This window comes from Puntigrus tetrazona, chromosome 3, assembly GCF_018831695.1.
Source record: "Puntigrus tetrazona isolate hp1 chromosome 3, ASM1883169v1, whole genome shotgun sequence".
NCBI lineage: Eukaryota > Metazoa > Chordata > Actinopteri > Cypriniformes > Cyprinidae > Puntigrus > Puntigrus tetrazona.
Window position 1 is genome coordinate 19,219,073 of NC_056701.1, and position 18,175 is coordinate 19,237,247.

General features: G+C 39.1%; 1 protein-coding gene across 1 annotated transcript in view; it reads left to right on the plus strand.

The window, feature by feature from the left end:
- xylt1 (xylosyltransferase I) overlaps positions 1–18,175 on the plus strand; it is a 58,407-nt gene that overhangs the window by 15,594 nt on the left and 24,638 nt on the right. Inside the window, exon 2 of the mRNA XM_043235770.1 lies at positions 16,084–16,606. Coding sequence (XP_043091705.1) covers positions 16,084–16,606 — 523 coding nt within the window. The remainder of the gene's footprint in view (positions 1–16,083; positions 16,607–18,175) is intronic.

Sequence of the window (18,175 nt, forward strand, 5' to 3'; positions counted from 1 at the left end):
ATGTGTATTGTGTTTTGTGTAATTCTAAGCATGTTATCTGCCTCATAAATGAAGTTTGACGGTATTTACGGTATTCCCCCCAACAGTTTTACAAGTTCCATATTTTGTCATTATTTTGATGAAGTTTGAAGCAAATGAAGTAAAAATAAGATACCGAATTCAAAGCATCCTGAGAGTGACACACTTCCTGCTGTTAGTTGGTAGAGCTATAACTTTGACTCTTTATAGTCACATCTCTGTGATCGGTATCATACAAAGAACACACCCCTCAAGTTTCGCCACGGGCAAACCATTCAAGATATTAAAAATCCTTTTGCAGTTTGGCATCCCCAATGTCTTGATCATGTTCACAGAGTTTGGAGGCAATCCTTTGGAAATATCAAATTCCAGTAAATGCACTTTTTAAACAGCCCTGAATAGAGCATCTTAAAAAAAAATTCAAAAAGGCTCCCACTGTCTAGTGGCTTGGGCCCTAAAAATGTGGTAGTTTGTATAATATGCTATAGTTTTGTCCATTGTGTATTGGAGATTTCATGCACACTAAAAAAATACTCTAAAATGTAATGGGGTTTTTTTGCTGATAAAATTTAGATTAAAAACGTTTACTTAAATGCAGCTATAATAAATTGATTGAATTCAGCTTTAAAAAATTTACTGAATTCAATGAATTTTTTTCAGCGCAGTATAAGCGCTTCATGCGGCTTATAACAGCACAAGCACCACCAAGAACATCATGCACATGCTGATCCACATGTACACTGATGCCTTTGAGTGAGTGCAAGAGCCTCCCAGATGATCTTGAGCTCGCTGAAAAGATCCAATTGAGTCACACCACTGAGTAATGGTGACTGAAAGGCTGCCAAAGCACTGGCTCTAAGAGTCGAGCTTTGCTTCTGTAATCCACCCTTGAGCCAATAGGAGGGGGCAAATAAATGACCGTAATTATCCTGAGAGCTGTTATTTGCATATCTTGGCGTCCTTTTTCTCTGACATTAGTTTTCAGTCACTTTGCTATTTAAGTTTCTATTTAGGTTGATTTAGTGTAAGTGTTGGTTACAGCCTCCGTGACATTAAGGCTGCGCCGCTCATAAAAGACGTCTCCGAGTGTGTAAGTCTCGCTGCTAATCTACCTCAGCCCGCTGTTATTGCTCTTCAACACCGAGGCAACGTGGAAGGATTGTGCCAGCCTGCCACTGTGCCCGCAGTCGGCTGCCTGGCTGTGTCAGAGCGGCCTGCGAAACATTTTAGGGCAGTTTATGGAGGCATTAAAACACTTCCACTCCAAACCAGCATAGTTAGTGTAATTAAAGTCTATGGCTGCCTCAAAGTTCCCTAATCATTCTTTTCCCCCTGGTGTGCTTTCTCTCTCTCTCCCTCTCTCTCTCTTACATTCTAATTCTGTCTCTGCCTATATCGCTCATCCTTCTTCTCTCTCTCTCACTCTGTAATGGGAAGGATTTAGTCGTCTGATGAATAGCACTGCACTGGCTAACTGATCCCATAGGGTCTGAGTGGATGCTGATTCTGGCCAAGAGAAAAGGCCACAGCCCTAGAGATCATCTGATGATGGCGGTCACACACTCCTCCAGCTGCACCACTTCAAGGCTCTGCGGCTGAGAGAGGGAGGTTACTTCTCTTTTACAGGCCCTCTCTTCTGCCCTTTGGGCTTCACTGTCGTCAAGTAGCGTCAAAACCCTCATTGCACACTTCGCTAAAAGCAATTACTTCTGTGGAATTTCAAGTATTTTATCTAACAATGCAGTGGTTTTCAGGCATTTGTATTATATGTGTTTTATTATGATCCAGTTTTTCAAAATAGCAAGGCTTTTTTTTTACTAAAATATTACATATATTTTTAGCTCAGTATCGTTTGGAATCCAGATTGTGTTACACAGAATAAAAAAAATGCACTTGCATTTGTCTTTTCATTTTCAATACATTTTAACAGTTAGAAATGACAAATCTACAATTAAATGCTAATCTACATTTCATTTTGTGAATAATTACAGGAATTAGGTTTGTATGGTTTGTAGGTTGGTCTTTACAGACATTTTGTAGCATATAAAACAGTTCTTTACAGCTAATAAATATTCCTTTCATTTTTCCTTAACTGCAAAATGTATTTTTAATAGAAGGAAATGAACGTGCAGATCTATATGAATAGTTTTATACATTTTAGGATACAAGTATATAACTAATAAAAGTATATAACTAAACCCTAAAAAATAATTGTATTATTTTAATTTTAATTGTTCATGTCTGCTTCCTTGCTTTCACAAAGTTTTTCATCTTTACATTGGCCTTGTTTGCTGCCAACTTTGCTTCGAAAATTCCTAAAACAAAGTGGTATTTCTGCATTGTTCCGTAATATAGTTTCGCCAGTAATGGTACTAAATCATTAACATATTGTTTTTTATGCCATCTAGTCATACTGCTATGTATTGTTCTGCCATGGCACCTGTCCATCTTTTTTCTGCCTTTTACTGCTTTGTTCGCAGTGACAAATTCATCATGCCAGCAGGAAAGTGCATTGTGGGATTGCATCTGTAGTCACACTGTCAGACTCATCCATAAACTCCAGTGCTCTTTTTTTTCCCCTTTCTCCCACAAGCACAGTGATGTACAATGCAACCACATTCAGCACATAGCCCTGACCACAGCCACATACTGTAAAGGAAATCAATACTTCATAACAGCTCCCAGGCAGGCAGGGAATCCTGCATCTGTGTCTACAACTTGTAGAGAGAGACAGAGAAGTTCAGGTGTAACAGGATCAATGGTAGGGACCATCACACACGCACTCACATAGCGATAACTCTCCTGCTATGATGCTGACGTGATGCAGGCCTGTGTTAGGGTGGAAATGGACTGGCAGCATGTGGAAGAGCTGTCAGAAGAGCTCAGGAAAAGCCTGATATGAGGGCCAAAGGGTTAGGCTCAGCCCCAATCTGAGAATCCATTTTCTGCTCGAATTCTTCACAGTCATTCGTCACCTCTGTATTCAGAACTCTCTCTCCCTCTCTCTCCCTATCTCTCTCTCTCTCTCTTTTACTGTGAGAAGTAACTGTGGTTTTTCCCCCTCCTCGTACCCTCGCAGTCCCTCTGACTGTGTCATGTGAAGAGTTGTTCTAATCTCTTCTTCCAAATTTTGTGAGGCCTTTCCCTCCTTTTATGTGATTCTTTTCAAGTTTTAATAGGCACATGGGCGCATTGAGTCTTTGAAGTGGGGTTCTCCACTTCATGTCCCATCATTGTTTCAAATTAAGGGCTTAAAGATAGCGCAGTTCCCTACATCTCAGCGTTTTTGCACTGCCTCTCTCATTTTTTTTTTTTTTTTTTTTAACTGCGTGCACAGTCAAATTGAAGACCTCTGTGTAAACAGTTCTTAAGATAAGAGTGTCTGAAGAGTGCAATGGTGGAATGCATGTGTATTAATAGTCTTGATGATAATTATTTTCATGTTGTAGCCACTCTGTTTATGCATATGACTGTCTTTACTTTTGGAATGTTCCTTTTTATTGTTGTAGTTTCTGTTATTGTGGTTTTTGGTTCTTTTTGTTTCTTTTCTTTTTTTTTTGTAATGTGTCAAGCTTACTGCCATTTCCCAGTTTCTTAAATCTTCACATTTTAAGACAGCTTCACAATTTAAATAAACAATAATACATATTTAAACATCTTTAAAAAAGCTTTTCAACCAATAAAGTCTTATTGGTTAAGATGTCAGGTGGGGAAACTAGAAAGCAAAACAACATTTGCATATGCATGTAGCTGTTCATGGTCTCAGGCCAGAGGTGTTAGAGTTCAGGATTAGTTGTGCTTGGTTAAATGTAGGAAAGATGGATACGCGTGGGCTAGTGGTGGGCAGGTTCATATAGGAGCCTCCAGCTACCTTCTACATTTATACAGCCCTGGCTGGCCAGAACAGATATGTAAAGAGTGGGGAAGTCAGAAGAAACGGTACCTGGGTACCAGAATGGGCTATTTTGTTAAAACTGAGTGTATAAAATTACAGGGTATTAGTCTGGTACTGGTCAATTATAAAGTTTGTGTTTTGTAAAAGTTGCTTTGTGTCCACTTCAATCGTATGACAACAATTGGATATGATCTAAAATACACTTCCATTTGAAGGTATTGTTTTTAATGACACATTCGAATGATCAGGCGTAGCAGTAACTTATATAATGTCACAAAAGATTTCTGTGACATTTTACAATAAGGTGTCTTTTGTTAACATTAGTTACTGTATTAATTAACATGAACGGTACGTTTACAGTATTTATTCATCTGTGTTAATGTTAGTTCAAGAAAATACAGTTGTTCGTTGTTATTTAATGTTAATAAGGCTCCAGCAGCAGCAGCCTAACAAGCATACGCCGCGTTACTCTTGTGAACAATGAACGTGCAAGTCATTATATGTGTTTTATTTACTCACAAAAAGTATTCTTGTATCATCATAAAATTACGTTTGAGCCACTGATGACTATTTTATCAATGTCTTGACTACCTTTCTGGGCCTTGAATGTTATGATTGTGTTGATCGATATTTTAACGTTTCTTAATTGAACATAGAGGATACATTTCTTGAGCCGCAAATCTTCATATTAGGATGATTTCTGAAGGATCATGTAAAACTGAAGGTATAAGTTTTAAGTATTTGTCTTTGAATCACAGGAATAAATTGAATTTAAAGATGTATCAAAATAGAAAACAGTCATTTTAAACTGTAATATTATTTCAGTAATACTGCTTTACTGTGTTTTTAATCAAATGCTACCTAGCTGAGCATACACAGCCTCTTGAAGCTTTTGGTAGATCACTTATTCTTACTTATAAGCACTGCCTGCCAAGACGTAGTGGTCTTCTTGAGGGGTTACTGAGAATTAAACTGCTGAGACCTGAAAGAGATAAATTAAGCAAATGCCAGACTGAGCTTGGATTAAATGCAGAACTGGGACGTCAGATGTGGATAATATTGTTATTTGGTTTCCAATCTGAGGGCGCATTAATGCATGGACAACAGCCATGGGTTAATATCAGAATTGGATCTCAGCTGATGGAATTGCGCCGTGGTGGATGGATGTAAATGAGATCTGTGAGGAGAGATGAAGCAGAGAGGTGATTGGTATTTATTCAGGGCGTGTTTGCAGATTTATTAAACTCCAAGGTAAAGACGACTAACGAAAAATGCAAAAGAAAAAAAAACGGCTTTATTCCAGACAAACAACAGACCTCAGAAATCTCAATCGGATTGAACAGTGTGTGAATATTCAAACAGCTTCTTTTGTTTTGCAGTTGCAGCACAGCAGAGTGAAGAGCAAAAGTACTGAGTCATGAACAGAAGGGGAGTGTTTTGAGTGTCTGAAGGCATTGAAAGCAGCTGCAGAGGTCTGCTGCCCGTGAAAGGGCACCCCGATGCTGGACAGGATTGTTGCATCACTATTCTAGCCATTGATTTTCTCCTATCGACATCCGCTCTGCGTCACATTCCGATAAATGATGTAGCTCGCATGCTGCCAATGTTTGTCTAAATTGGTTCCCTCCTCGCACATCTAGTCTATAATTGTCATTAAATATTTTTAGATATAGGCCTACAGTGACTTGTCGAGGAGGAGCAGAGAAATTTGGATGTACCTTCTGTTCTGTTTTTTATGACTGCAACAGCTTCTAATTATATTATGGCTTTCAGTTTGCCTCTTTTTTACTGTTTTGTTTGCTTGTTTTGTATCAGCGCACAGTTTTATGAAGTAGCTCTTAATGGGGGATAATTAGGAAATGGTTTGTTTGTATGATTTGTATAGAAACATACTTTATGTAATCAACACAATGACTGCCATTGTTGTGTGATTAGATTTTACAAGGTACTATAGTTTCCAACGTGCTGGTTTCCTCCAGATTAGTAACTCTTAAAGTAAAGGACCGGACTGGTGTTATCAGCTGCCATATATTTTATTCCTTTGCTAACTGTGTGAATTAATGCAGTTTGATGCAGTGCAATCAGACAAAAGCTCTCTTTCATTGTGGGTCAGCGTGCTAATGCTTTACCAAGAAATCAAATCGAGACCTGCTGAGCTGAGCCCTTGGCCAGAGCCTTTGAAATCGGGATGGGATGGTATGCCAATTACTGCTCCAGTGCTTCTATTACAGACGGTGTATTGATACTCTGTATGCAACTGGGCCCTACTGGCAAAGAAGCCACCCGTCAAGTCCCATGTGTGCATAACCCGATCGAGCCAAGCTGCACATCTGCAGAGTTTTGGGGTGTTAGAATTGCACAGGGATGTGTTGTAAAAGCAAAGCAGGAGTACACCGATCCGAGATGGGCTCTGCCAAGTCAGCTTCTGGCATTTTGTTTGATGTTCTTATTCGTCCACATGGGCCACAGACTACCGCCTGGACTTTTGAGTTCACTGTTGGTTGATGCCTCCCAAATAACAGGCCTGGAAAACCGGCTTTTGCTCTGACCTTGCTGCTGTCATTATGTCCAAATCTGGGTTGTTCCATGCATATACCTTGCTATTAGCAATCAGCGAAGAGATTAACCCAAAATACACCCCGTTTCAGTGTGCCGCTGCATGTGGCTGAGAGAACCGAAGGAACCGAGCCAGGGTGGGGCTGTTTTCGGTCCTGGTTCGTGGAAGGGTATTTCTGAGCATGGTGGGTTTCAGGATGTTTACACAAGCGGAATGAACGAGCAGTCGTTCTTCCTACACAGACCTGCTTTTTACACGTACGCCCCGTGGTCCCGTCGCCCACACAAAGCTGTAGTTCTCCCACGCTGCCTGACTGAAAGGGGTGGTTATGTAAAGGCATTGGGGCCCGAGTCCCAGACCACTTCGTATGCGAGGAGGCCACATGTCGAGCAATCTGTCTCACAAGCAGCACCTTGAGCATTCATTAAGAAATCCTTAGCCGAGAGTGGCCGCATCCATTGTGGATTCTCTCTAATTGCCGCGCTGCCTCATTTGTATGCCTCTTTAAACACTCTGCCTACAAGGCTTTGCCCCCCTCATTAACGACGCTTTCCTGTCGACGGAAAGGTGGTTGTTTGTTTGTTTTGATGTAACGGGTATAACTAAAGAAGATGCGTGGAACATGATGTTGTTCTCTGATACAGGCAAGGAGCCGGATTCATGAAAATGTATTTAAAGACATTTGTAATAATGCAATTCTTGAAATTTTTTACGAATTTATTCTTAAAAATGTTTTTCATAAGAAAAAAATTCGGTGTTATATGAAGAATAAGACTTGACTTGAGTTTAGAGTTTAAAGCGTCGAATGTTATTCAGATGAAATGTTATAATCAAAAATCGTTTTGAATTCTAATGAAACAATTAGGACTGATAATTGTTTACAGTACATTTTCAATCACTGGTCTCATTTCAAAGTACTTGTGAACATCACATAGTAATAGTGGGCTTATATGTGTTCACCTATTTGTAGAGTTGTCATTGCTTTATATTTGAGACATCCAAAAAAATTCATTAAACATCTTGCCTTTAAGTTGGAGGTCATCCCAACCTTAAGAGATTTTTAAAACATTAATTTCAGGAATTCAAATTCTTATGTTTTGCCTTTCTTTTTAGAAAAAAGGACAAGAATACGCACATGAATGTTATAAAATGGCAGAAATGTTATTCTTAAGAATGTTTTTGTGAAGTTATCTTTGAAAAGTATTAGCTATATAACCCTTTTTTTTTTTTCAAAGGTTCAGTAGAGTTGTCATGCTTTTGTTGTTCCAAACCAGTATGACTTTTTTCTTTCAGAAGATACTTTTCTTTCAGAAGATACTTTGTTTTTGTTTTTTTTTTGAAAAAGAAAGTGGGAAAAGTCAATGAAGTTCTTCAAAATATTTTCTTTTGTGATCTGCAGTAGAAAGAAAAGCGTGCAGGTTTGCAATGGAACCATGCCTTAAAATAAATTAGCTTAACTTTTTACAACCAGTGTTGAAGGACATTTTATTTCTCAGAAAGCATTGTTTGTGTTGAATTTCTTTGAATCGCAGTTCAGCAAACCTCTTCCTGTCATTCCAGTTCAACCTCCTTGTCCAATTCTATTCAAATTCCAACTCATGAACTGAAAAGGAGCCATTTCTTCAGTTGTGAATTATGTCCAGCCCTGCTACAGAAGAACAGAATGTGCAAGACTGAGGAGATGTGTGGCTGGCAACTGGAAACCTCCTTAAACGGACCAGCTTTTGCTAGTTGAGCAGCGTGACTCTGTATCCCTCAGACTTAGGAAAGCATTTTCTGAGACAGTGCCAGAAATCCCTACCATAATGGATTACTGTTGACCACTTGATACAAAAGCCGAGGTCTTAAACCTTAAAGCAGCGGGCTAAGCCTGGCTTAATGTTTGCTCATTTGCACTGGTGAGGGCTGTGGGCCTTGCGCTTCAGAGAGAAGAGGATGATGCCAATCAGGCCTCGTGCCAACAGGTGCTCAGAGAGCTTGGGGCTGCGCTCAATAGGAAAAACGCCACAAAGCGCCTCAAGCGGAGGCTTATGGGGAATCTCAGCTCTCTTCACAGAGAATCCAAAACTGACGATTCTGAGCTTAGTCTACCAACTGTGAAACGCAGCTTAGTGCACAAATCACAGACCAGATAGAGGTTCAAATGTAAATCTTTATGCTTGAGGCACCAAACAATTAAGGCTCGTGCCTTCATGTTAGTTAAGTTAATCTCTTAATGGAGATGTTGTCATAATGTATCACAGCTAAAAGCAGCTACAATGCTTTTAAATTGATTTTTTTTAATATATAAACTAAACACGTCTTTTCTGAAGCTTTGTATCATTATAGATCCTGAAATAAGGTTAATATTTTGTCAGTTTATGGAGTTAGTTAATAAAGCAAGCGTAGCAGGGAAGTAGGCCAGGGTGCTTTTTGGTGACTGTTTGGTAGATTTGTGCTACAAATGATCAGTCATGTTGTGGCAGGCCATGATCAAGGACTGATGATCGCCTCTATCTTTACTCGCTGGGAAAGAAAGCTGTATGTGCTTTCAAGTTCAGAGGCTTCATAAACATTGAAGTTGTCACGCAGAGGAGTCGTCGTTTGAAGTCCCGTGATCGTGTTTCGTAGCTAGTTATCAAAGACTGTTTGAACTAGTTGCGTTCCCCATCCATCACGAGTGTTTGTCAGAAGTCTAAATGAGTTTATCTGAGTGTTTTTGGGTGTGCATAGTGGAAAGCAAGTAAGTGGCTTTAGATTACAGATCATATAGAGAGTGGAAATACGATGCAAGCTGAGCTTTTTGGTTATTGTGAATGCTAGTTTGCGCACAATTTTCCAAATAGCAACGTTTTGTCTTTAATCTGTCTGTAATAACTTGCTTTCCCTTTGAAATGCAGGTAATTGGATAATGCTAACCCATGGGCAAAAATAGAGATGGACACTACTTTAGCAAACTCTCATTTGGTCTGGTTTCATTCTGTTATGTAATGGCCACTTTTCATAATTCAGACAATTGCGATGAATTGTTTCACTTCAAATTTCTCCACACTGAACATCCTGTTTTACTCTGACATGTCAGATTATGGAAGCAAATGTGTTTTAGAAACACGTGCAGGCTTAAAAAAAAAAGGTCTTTATTGACCACGAATCATATTTCTTCCCTTCTTGCCTTTTTTTTCCCTCTTATTTTATTTCTCTCTGTCTCCTCTGATTTCTCTGAGAGATAGACCATCTTCTCTAATGTAGCATCCTTGTTCTGGCTTTGCTGTGGTCTCTCTGACTCATTGTTGGCTGTGCCGAAGAAGGTGTTGTAGTTCTTGCAGTCCGCTGAGTGTCTCATGCAGACCTGCTCTTTCTCCGCTTGGGGGGCTGAGCTGGGCTTATTTGTCATTTCTAGTGGAAGCGCTTTTCACTATTTTTCCCAGTAGCCCACTCAGAGCTGTGAGCAAGAATGGCTACGGGACCAGCCCCTTCATTAGACTGAATCACACAGGACAAGAGCATTGCTCAGAGCAAAACCATGTAAGATGCGTATACTGTACAGCTAGGTTATGTTTTTCTTAGTGTGGTTGCATGCGTGCTTGTTGGACTGCATGTCTGGCTTAAAAAACAATGAACCGCTTCCTCTGTGGTTTCTGCTGTTCGGAAGAAAAGCCAGGTTATGCGTCAAGTTCTTTCTTTCTGTCTGTCCTTGGCATCTTCCTCATTGTTAGGAACAACTGTTCTGTTTGCAGAGGTGATGAAAGCCCAGAGGCAATTTTCACTCGATCGAACTAATATCCGAATCAATTTTAATTCAGTTCAGTTTAGCTTGGACTCAACCTCCAGCAAGAAAGCGCAAGGTGATTTCAGAATATATAAACAACTTCAGAATGCTTGGATGGTAACATTGGTCAACATCTAGTTTTTGGTCATAGCAGATTTTATGAATGCTTAATTTTGGGGGGAAATGTATGTGAATTATACTGGCCATAGCAGTTTGAAGTAAAATGTAGGGAATTTATTAAATTACATTAAAAAAAAAATCCATTTATACATTCATCAGGAGATGACACTGTAAAAAAAAAAAAGAAGCATTGTTCCAGTCTGATCCATACATTTCTTACATGTAAATATATGACGTTTATTGGAAACATAACTTATTTTCAAAAATCATGTTATTTATTATGTTATAATGTTTTATTCTGTTAGTTAGCTAGTATTTGTAATCATTTTTACCATATCAAAATAACCTTTGAATGAGATTTAATTGAAATTCACATTAAAGTTTTTTTAGAATTGCTAAAAATCTGTTTTTGCAAATGAATATATTTTAATATACAGCATATTTGTTTATTAAATTTAAAGTATATATGTATGAGAATTAACTTTTGTTGATTTTTGTATTTTTGTTTGGTAAGGCCTTGTATAACTTTTACAATAACTTGTACACTGTAAACATGACAACACTGTAGCTTTTTTTTTATTCTTTTTTTTTTTATTCTGCCTCAATAAATTCAAACTACACTTTAGCATTCTATTTGCTACCTAATTCAAAATTATTCAAAAATTGCCATTTAATTACTTTTTTTTCCTATTCAGTACTAAATGGCACAAAATCATCATAATGACCTTCTGTATCTCACAAATCAGTGTGTTCAGTTTGAACCCTTATTTACGTGTGACTTAAATCCGCCCTACTTTACTTCCGTGACTCAATATTTGAAAAGACCAGTAAGAATACTACTGTTTGAAACGTATATTGCAGTATAATCTAAATCTAACATTGGTTTTACAATTTGTTGTCAGTATAAAGCATAAACTGTGCAACATGTATTGCGCTATTATTTTGAACAAAGCCTTAGTGTTCTTTTGCACTTGTCCAGAGTTTGACCTTTACGAGCAGGTCAACTGTGGCTGTTTTTATTAAGATTCAGACACACACACTCTGTGAATGAGGATTCGATGTGGATCGCTGGCATCGGTTCAGTTTGATTGAGTAGCTTGTAGACAGTCACAGTGATTGATGGTGCTGCTCTCTGTGGTGTAGGAAAGGTCAGAGTTGGGTTTCAGCTCCCGTCTCGCATGCTATAACCAGCTCGCAAGCTCACCTTCTGTGTCTAGTCCACACATGTGACGTCTCCCCACCCCCAGCTCTCTGTGACTCATTCAGCACTGACCCTGCGCAGCCACCCAGGCTGAGAGGTCAGCGAGAGGGCGGCCTACGGGAAGGTGACCCCTGCCACCCTGGGGCACAGGGTGAGGTAAACTTTGCCGACCTTTGCTGGGGGAAGCAAACTGTGAGGTGTTACATTTGGTCAAAAATAGCATGCACAGTGATTGGAAGTGACTTTTGAATTTGTGGCCTGCATGCATGCTTATTGCATTATCAAACGCGTTATCAGTTTTTGGTTACACTTTAGAATAGGTAACATTTGTTAAGATAGTTGAATTACGGATATAGAATAAGGTTATGTGGAAAAAGACATTAATGTGCTTAGTTAGCGCTAATAAATAGCTAATATTCTAGTAATATTTATGCTAATAAACAACTAATAGGTGTAACCGTAACATAAAGAGTTACCCAATTTTTTGGTTAAAAAAAAAAAGTAAACCCAACTGTGAAGTGTCACGTTTGGTCAGAGACTGTCAGATTGCTCATGGAAAGAGACAATTTTGTTCCTGGCCTATTGTCTTGAGTCATAGTCACATAGTTTTTTTTTTTTTTTTTTTTTGCATGAATGCTCTTTTCATGTCCACATCCATATGTGCACCAGCCTACACATCCGTTCCCCATTTTTTTGCACAGTCAAAGCTCATATCTTGTAGCCTTAGGCTGAGTCATGTAATATTTCCTGACGTCCCTTTTGCGTCAGCTACACAGAGGACTTAAGTATTTATGACTCTCTCCTAATAGTTGACTAACAGTGTTTCCATTCAGTCCCAGTGCTGTTACTCCAGCAAGCTTCTGCTGAGATGCGTTTAGATTCCAGACGACTCACTGCATTTCGGTACTTGCTACATGACTTGTGGGAGTTGTGGATGACCATTTTGCACGTTAAATTTGAGTGAATCTTTAATTATTATTTGTAGTGGTGCATTCTAAAAGAAACAGTCTTATTATTGTTCATACTTGAGGTTAGGGTTGTGGTTTTCAGCCTTTTTTTACTCCAGGGCCCCTCTTTGTTCACAACAACAGTCAATGGCCTCATGATTTTTTTAGTCTTTTTTTTTGTGGTTTACTGGATGAATTTTGTTTTTTTTTTTTCTCACAGTTTCTACTCTATAAAATGAAAATGTCTTTAAAAAATGTCTCTATGATTAATTATAAGAAAAACAGCCATCGTTGAAGGTTTTAATTTACATGAATTTGCTGGTGTGCTTGGCAGTGCCTTGAGTGTAAATGTGATTAATTGTCATGAAAATATTGCTACAGTGGGGAAAAAAAAGCCTCTTCATTTTCTAATCTGACTTTACTTTTTTCTTAAAGTTTTGAGGTGAAGTTATGCTCTCAGGTTTTACGCCTTTCACTCCACAGGGCTCAGATCAAGAGGTGCCGTTGGCCTGGAGCAGAAGAGATCAGATACATAAGTAGTATTTTATTATTCCCTCAGTATCTGCGTATTAGCTGCTGGACTGTGGAGGCGGAGGAAAATCAGGACAGATTAAGGGAGTGTTGTTTGGTTTTAGATTTCATGTGTGCACTCTCCCTCAAACCTTATTCATTCATTTAAACCATTAAGGTGTACAGTTACATATAACTATAGTTGTCAAACAGTCTCTGACGTGAGGCATTGAGAAAACAGGCAAAGCAACATTCCAGCGTCGGACCGTTCCTCGCTGCCGTGCCAGTGACTGCAGGGAAAGCTTTCAAATATTTTGTCATTTATATCAGCGATCATAACTACCTAGAAACGGCACTGGAAACTAAAACCAAATCGTTCCTATTGTAATCAATAAAGCTGTGAACACTAGAAGCGCCTGTCTGCACTCAGCTCTCTATTGTTTTCTGTTGCTTTTTAGGTTGTTTAAATTGCGCTGCGGTGTTGACGATACAGCAGAATCTCTACCCTGTGACACATTTTTACGGTATATACCATCGCACCGCCCAGTTCTAGCGTTCGTGTGTGTGTGGCCCGTGATGTTCTTTGCCATCAGAGAGGCAGAAAAAGAGCCAGATAAAAGTGTGCTTGATAAACGAGTGTGCGACTCCCACCATTCCTGTGATGGATGATGCAAGAGCGAGGGGAGCCTCCTCCCCTTGAGAGAGAATACAGGAGGCCTGCGACTGCCAGGGTGCTCAGCGGTGCAGAGCAGGGCTCCCAGAGCACCTTGGGAAATGACAGATTTTTGCAAGCGATCGATAGTCTTCTCTCCAGCAGCCTAACTTACCTCCTGTGGTTGCTCAGGCTATTAATCCCAGGCACTGTAATTTCCTCCTGAAAGCTCCTGGAGGAGGAGCAGACGGGAGTGGAGTCTGCTCTAAACGGTAGCCTTTAGAGGGCCAAAGTGCGGGTGACGCGACAGGGATTTGTCTTCGAAAGTTTTCCCTCACAAATAATACACTCTGCGAGTTCACAAACAAGCTTTAATAAATGCTTTGTAGACAAATTGCACCATAACGGTAAGGAAATGAGAGTTGCAGCAGCGCCTCATCTTACTTCCTGTCCTCATCTCCTCCTTTTATTTTCTTTTTTTTCAGTTTACTTGTCTCCATTTCCGTACAGCATCCTTTAAATCTGGCCCAGTAATCGGTGGACAGAATGAGTTGGGGAAAAGTAAAAGTAGATGATGGGATGTAGGTGCATTTTAAGAAGTCGGGAATGCAAGTTAGTGAGAGCATGTCAAATCAATTCTAATGTTTTATAAGGCAGAGACATCCAAACTCTTACCATGATGTGTTAATAACAACACTGTTATTAGGTTTTATCTTTGATTTGTGATTTATGAAAACATAGTGTTTACGAGCAGTTATTTTCAGCCTTTCAGATAAATATGAGGTGTGTTTGCATGGCTGAAAATCACTGCTAGCGTAAATGGCAGCAGACTGAACTGATTTGCAGTAAAGGGAATTTAAAGTGCCTCTATTATGGGTTATGAAAGGTTCATATTTTTTGGTTTTGCGAGGCCCCAACAGCAGGTTGACATGCATGCAAGGTCAAAAAACGCTTTCATTTACATTTATTTTTACCTTACTTTTGACTCAACAATTCATTTTTCCGAACCCCTCTTTGTCTGATGCTAATCTGCAGTGGTTGTTCGATTGGTCTCAATTTACTTTCGTCACGCCTGTAATGTCTGATAAAGCAGCACTTTAATGTGCTTGTGTACAGCGTTATCGGAGAAACCGCTATCTTAACTCTCCAAAAGCAGCACCTAGTGGCAAATAATGAATTAGCATTTTCATTCAGACCAACCTGACATCAACAATCAGCTTGGGATTTATCTTTTAAAAAACAACTCATTTCAAGGATTCATTGTCAGCTCTTTTTTTGAGAGAATAACTTTATAATAGAGGAACTTAAGATGTAACATCTGTGATTTTAATTGTTTTCATTCTAAATAATTTTATTAATCTTACACATTCTAATGAGCTTTATTTTACATTTTGCAGTCTTTGAACACTATAGCCAAGAAACTAGCCTATATAAATTCAATTATCATGTCATTATCATAAATTAATATGTATTCAAATGTAATTTGTTCCAAAAAAGTGGAATTTTTCAGCAGCCATTACTACAGTTTCACTGTTACAGGATCCTTCAGAAACTATTGTTGTCAATGTTGAAAGTAGTTGTTACTTTTGATGTTTAATGCATGCTTGGAAAATACTTTTATATAAAAAAATTACACTTCAGTGTACTTTGTCAAATGTTTTTTTTTTTTAAATCAATATCTTCAGTATCAGTATGAGTTGGTGTTTAACTTTGATGGTGTGTTTGAGCTGAAAATTGTTGTATGTTTATTTGCAAAACACTTACTTGTAGGCAGGCGTCCTGTAATGTCAGAGATCATATCTTCTCATAAAGCTTTCACAGCTACAGAGATGTCTCCTGCAATCATATCAGTGCTCAGGGCATAGCTGCAACCTCCTTCCTGTTGCACACACTGTTAACAGTGGAATATTCCATCAGCAATGACACTCGCAGGAAACCGCAAAATATCAGAAATGACCTGAGGTCACACTCCCTGTGAATTACTGTGTGCTTAAAGTCTGAAAAGGTTACATACTCTTCTGAAAAGTTTTACAGTTGCTCAATAATATTACTTATATACCAGCAGACACCTGTGTGAATATTCTTTTTTTTTTCAGTATACTAGGACCTAAATGTTTTCTGAATTGTGAAACTGTGAGAAGTGCTGTGGGCTGTTGCTAGGTCATTGGTTGCTAAGGTGTTCTGAGAGGTTGCTGGGATGCTGATGTTTGTTTTCATGGATTTTCTGCTTTGTTGATAGGAAGTAGCATAGTGGCCCAAGTCAAAAGTTCCTCCTTTGATGTAAAACTATTAGATTTTTATTCAGCTATTATGTTGTTCCACCAAAAAGTAGTAAAAGAAATTGTATATCTGATTGCTCGTATAACTAACTGAGGTGTTTCATCTAGTGACATTGTTGGTAGCAGCTACTGATTTCGTCTGTCTTCTTGTTTCAGGACGGCTACTACTCGCATCGGCCCAAGGAGAAAGTCCGCGTGGACAGCAACAATGAAAACTCCGTTCCCAAAGACTTTGAGAATATAGACAACAGTAATTTCGGTGCTCGTTCGCAAACACAGAGACACCCGCCCGGCAAGCACAAACAAGGCCTTCTGGAGAAGGCCCATGCGCAGCAAACCCTGAGCAAGAACTCCAACGAAGTCATTCAGTATGCACAGAGCAAAGGTGGCTTCAATCAGACGCGCGCTGAGTTTCAGCGGAGGGCCAATCCCACCCTCCGTCCACAGCAGTCCCAGCAGCACCGGCACCACCTTCAGCAGGCCAAGCGATCGGCCGCGCCCACCGCCGACATCAAGTACGATCAGCCGCCCAAATGTGAGATCAGCGGAAAAGAGGCCATCTCTGCCCTTTCTCGCGCCAAGACCAAGGAATGCCGGCAGCAGATAGCGGAGGTTTACTGCCGCCACAAGGAACGCCAGCTCATGCCCGAGAAGGTCACCCGTTACTGCCCCGTAGAGGGTGAGTAGACTCTCTTTACACCGCATACTTGATGTTAAAGACCTCATAAAATCAAAAACGTCACTAGTGAGGAAATTATCTTCAAGTTTGAATTAAATAATTTATCAAGTTTGCATGAAATAAAATTATTTACGAAAAGTTAACCAACTCCAAGGTAATTTTAGGTTTCTAGGTTCCAATTTCATGTGGCTAGGTTTCTAATAAGTCACGTGCAAGTAAACTGTTTTCTCATTGGTCAAAATTCAAGTTTATTTTCCGTCTTCCATTCAGTTGTCACTCATCAGGATGGAACAACAACAGTTTTGCGGCCCTTGTTTTATTTTTTATTTTTTGTTTTATCTTTTTCTTTTTTCTTTTTGTAGCTGTCATCATATTAGGTTAGCATTTTGGGCAGGAGTCCAGGATGAATTGTCAAAACATATTTAAAATTCTATGAAAAAGAGCAATAAAGTGAAAAAGTGAGCTTTGAGTGGCGATGACGTACTCACCCACAGACATTCACAGGTTTATTTTGAGGTATTAGCAAAACAACCAAGCTAATGCTTTTCGAACTTATGTAATTACCCATCATACATGATATAGCCTGGTTCGTTGGTCTGTTGGATCAGATTGCTTTCTCACTACGACCGGACCGCTCCAGTGGTGTTTTGGTGTGGTTCACATGTGCCAAAAATCAAACCGAGCTAAGGAGGGGAAACACAAAACCACGGGCCAGGTGTGAAAGCCCCCTTAGTGTTGTATTAACTAAATATATAAATTATATTTATTATCACTGAATTTGTATTTAACATGATATCAGTTTAATTACTAAATGATATACACTTAAAAAAGCCATCTACACTGTATGATTAATAAATCTCTTAAATTACGCATACATCTTTGCTTTGTTGTTTATGATGAGACAATTTGAGAGTTAGAATTCTGTCAGTGAGCGAACTCAACAACAAAACTTAACTAAACAGGGGAAAACGGAACTAATATTTAGTGCATAAACATTATATTGAGGAGTTATTAAACTTTTGTTTTCATTTATTAAAATAAAATTATATTGCGATAACCCAGTCCTACTTTGACGAAAGTTTATTTCTAAACCTATAGCTGTTTGATGTTCCCTGGCCAAACTTCCAGTTTAAATAGGAAGTGCATCACCACAGGAGAGAAAACTACTTATCAGGTCTTTAAATCAGTGTCACAGTGTTTTCTGTTGGGATGAGGACTGATTATAATCATCAACCTGCAAACATTAGCTGGAGTTTATGGGAATTTAAGATAAATAATGCTCAAAATAATGACGGTTTTCCAGAATTAATTGCCATCCTGTCTTTGGAGGTTTATGGAAGTAGCGCATTAAGAGTCACAGGGCTGGTAACAGACATTCACAGCACTTGTAATTACAATCAGAGACAGGCTGGAAATGAGATTCTGGATTTCCGCGCAAGGTTAGACGGATGTAATTGCTGTACGGTGTCTTTTTTTTTTTCCCCCGGTCTCCATCTCCCATAGCTGACTACAAAAAACATATTCATGCAATTATGCAGTGCTCAGTCGTCTGCACACAAATCAGGGCTG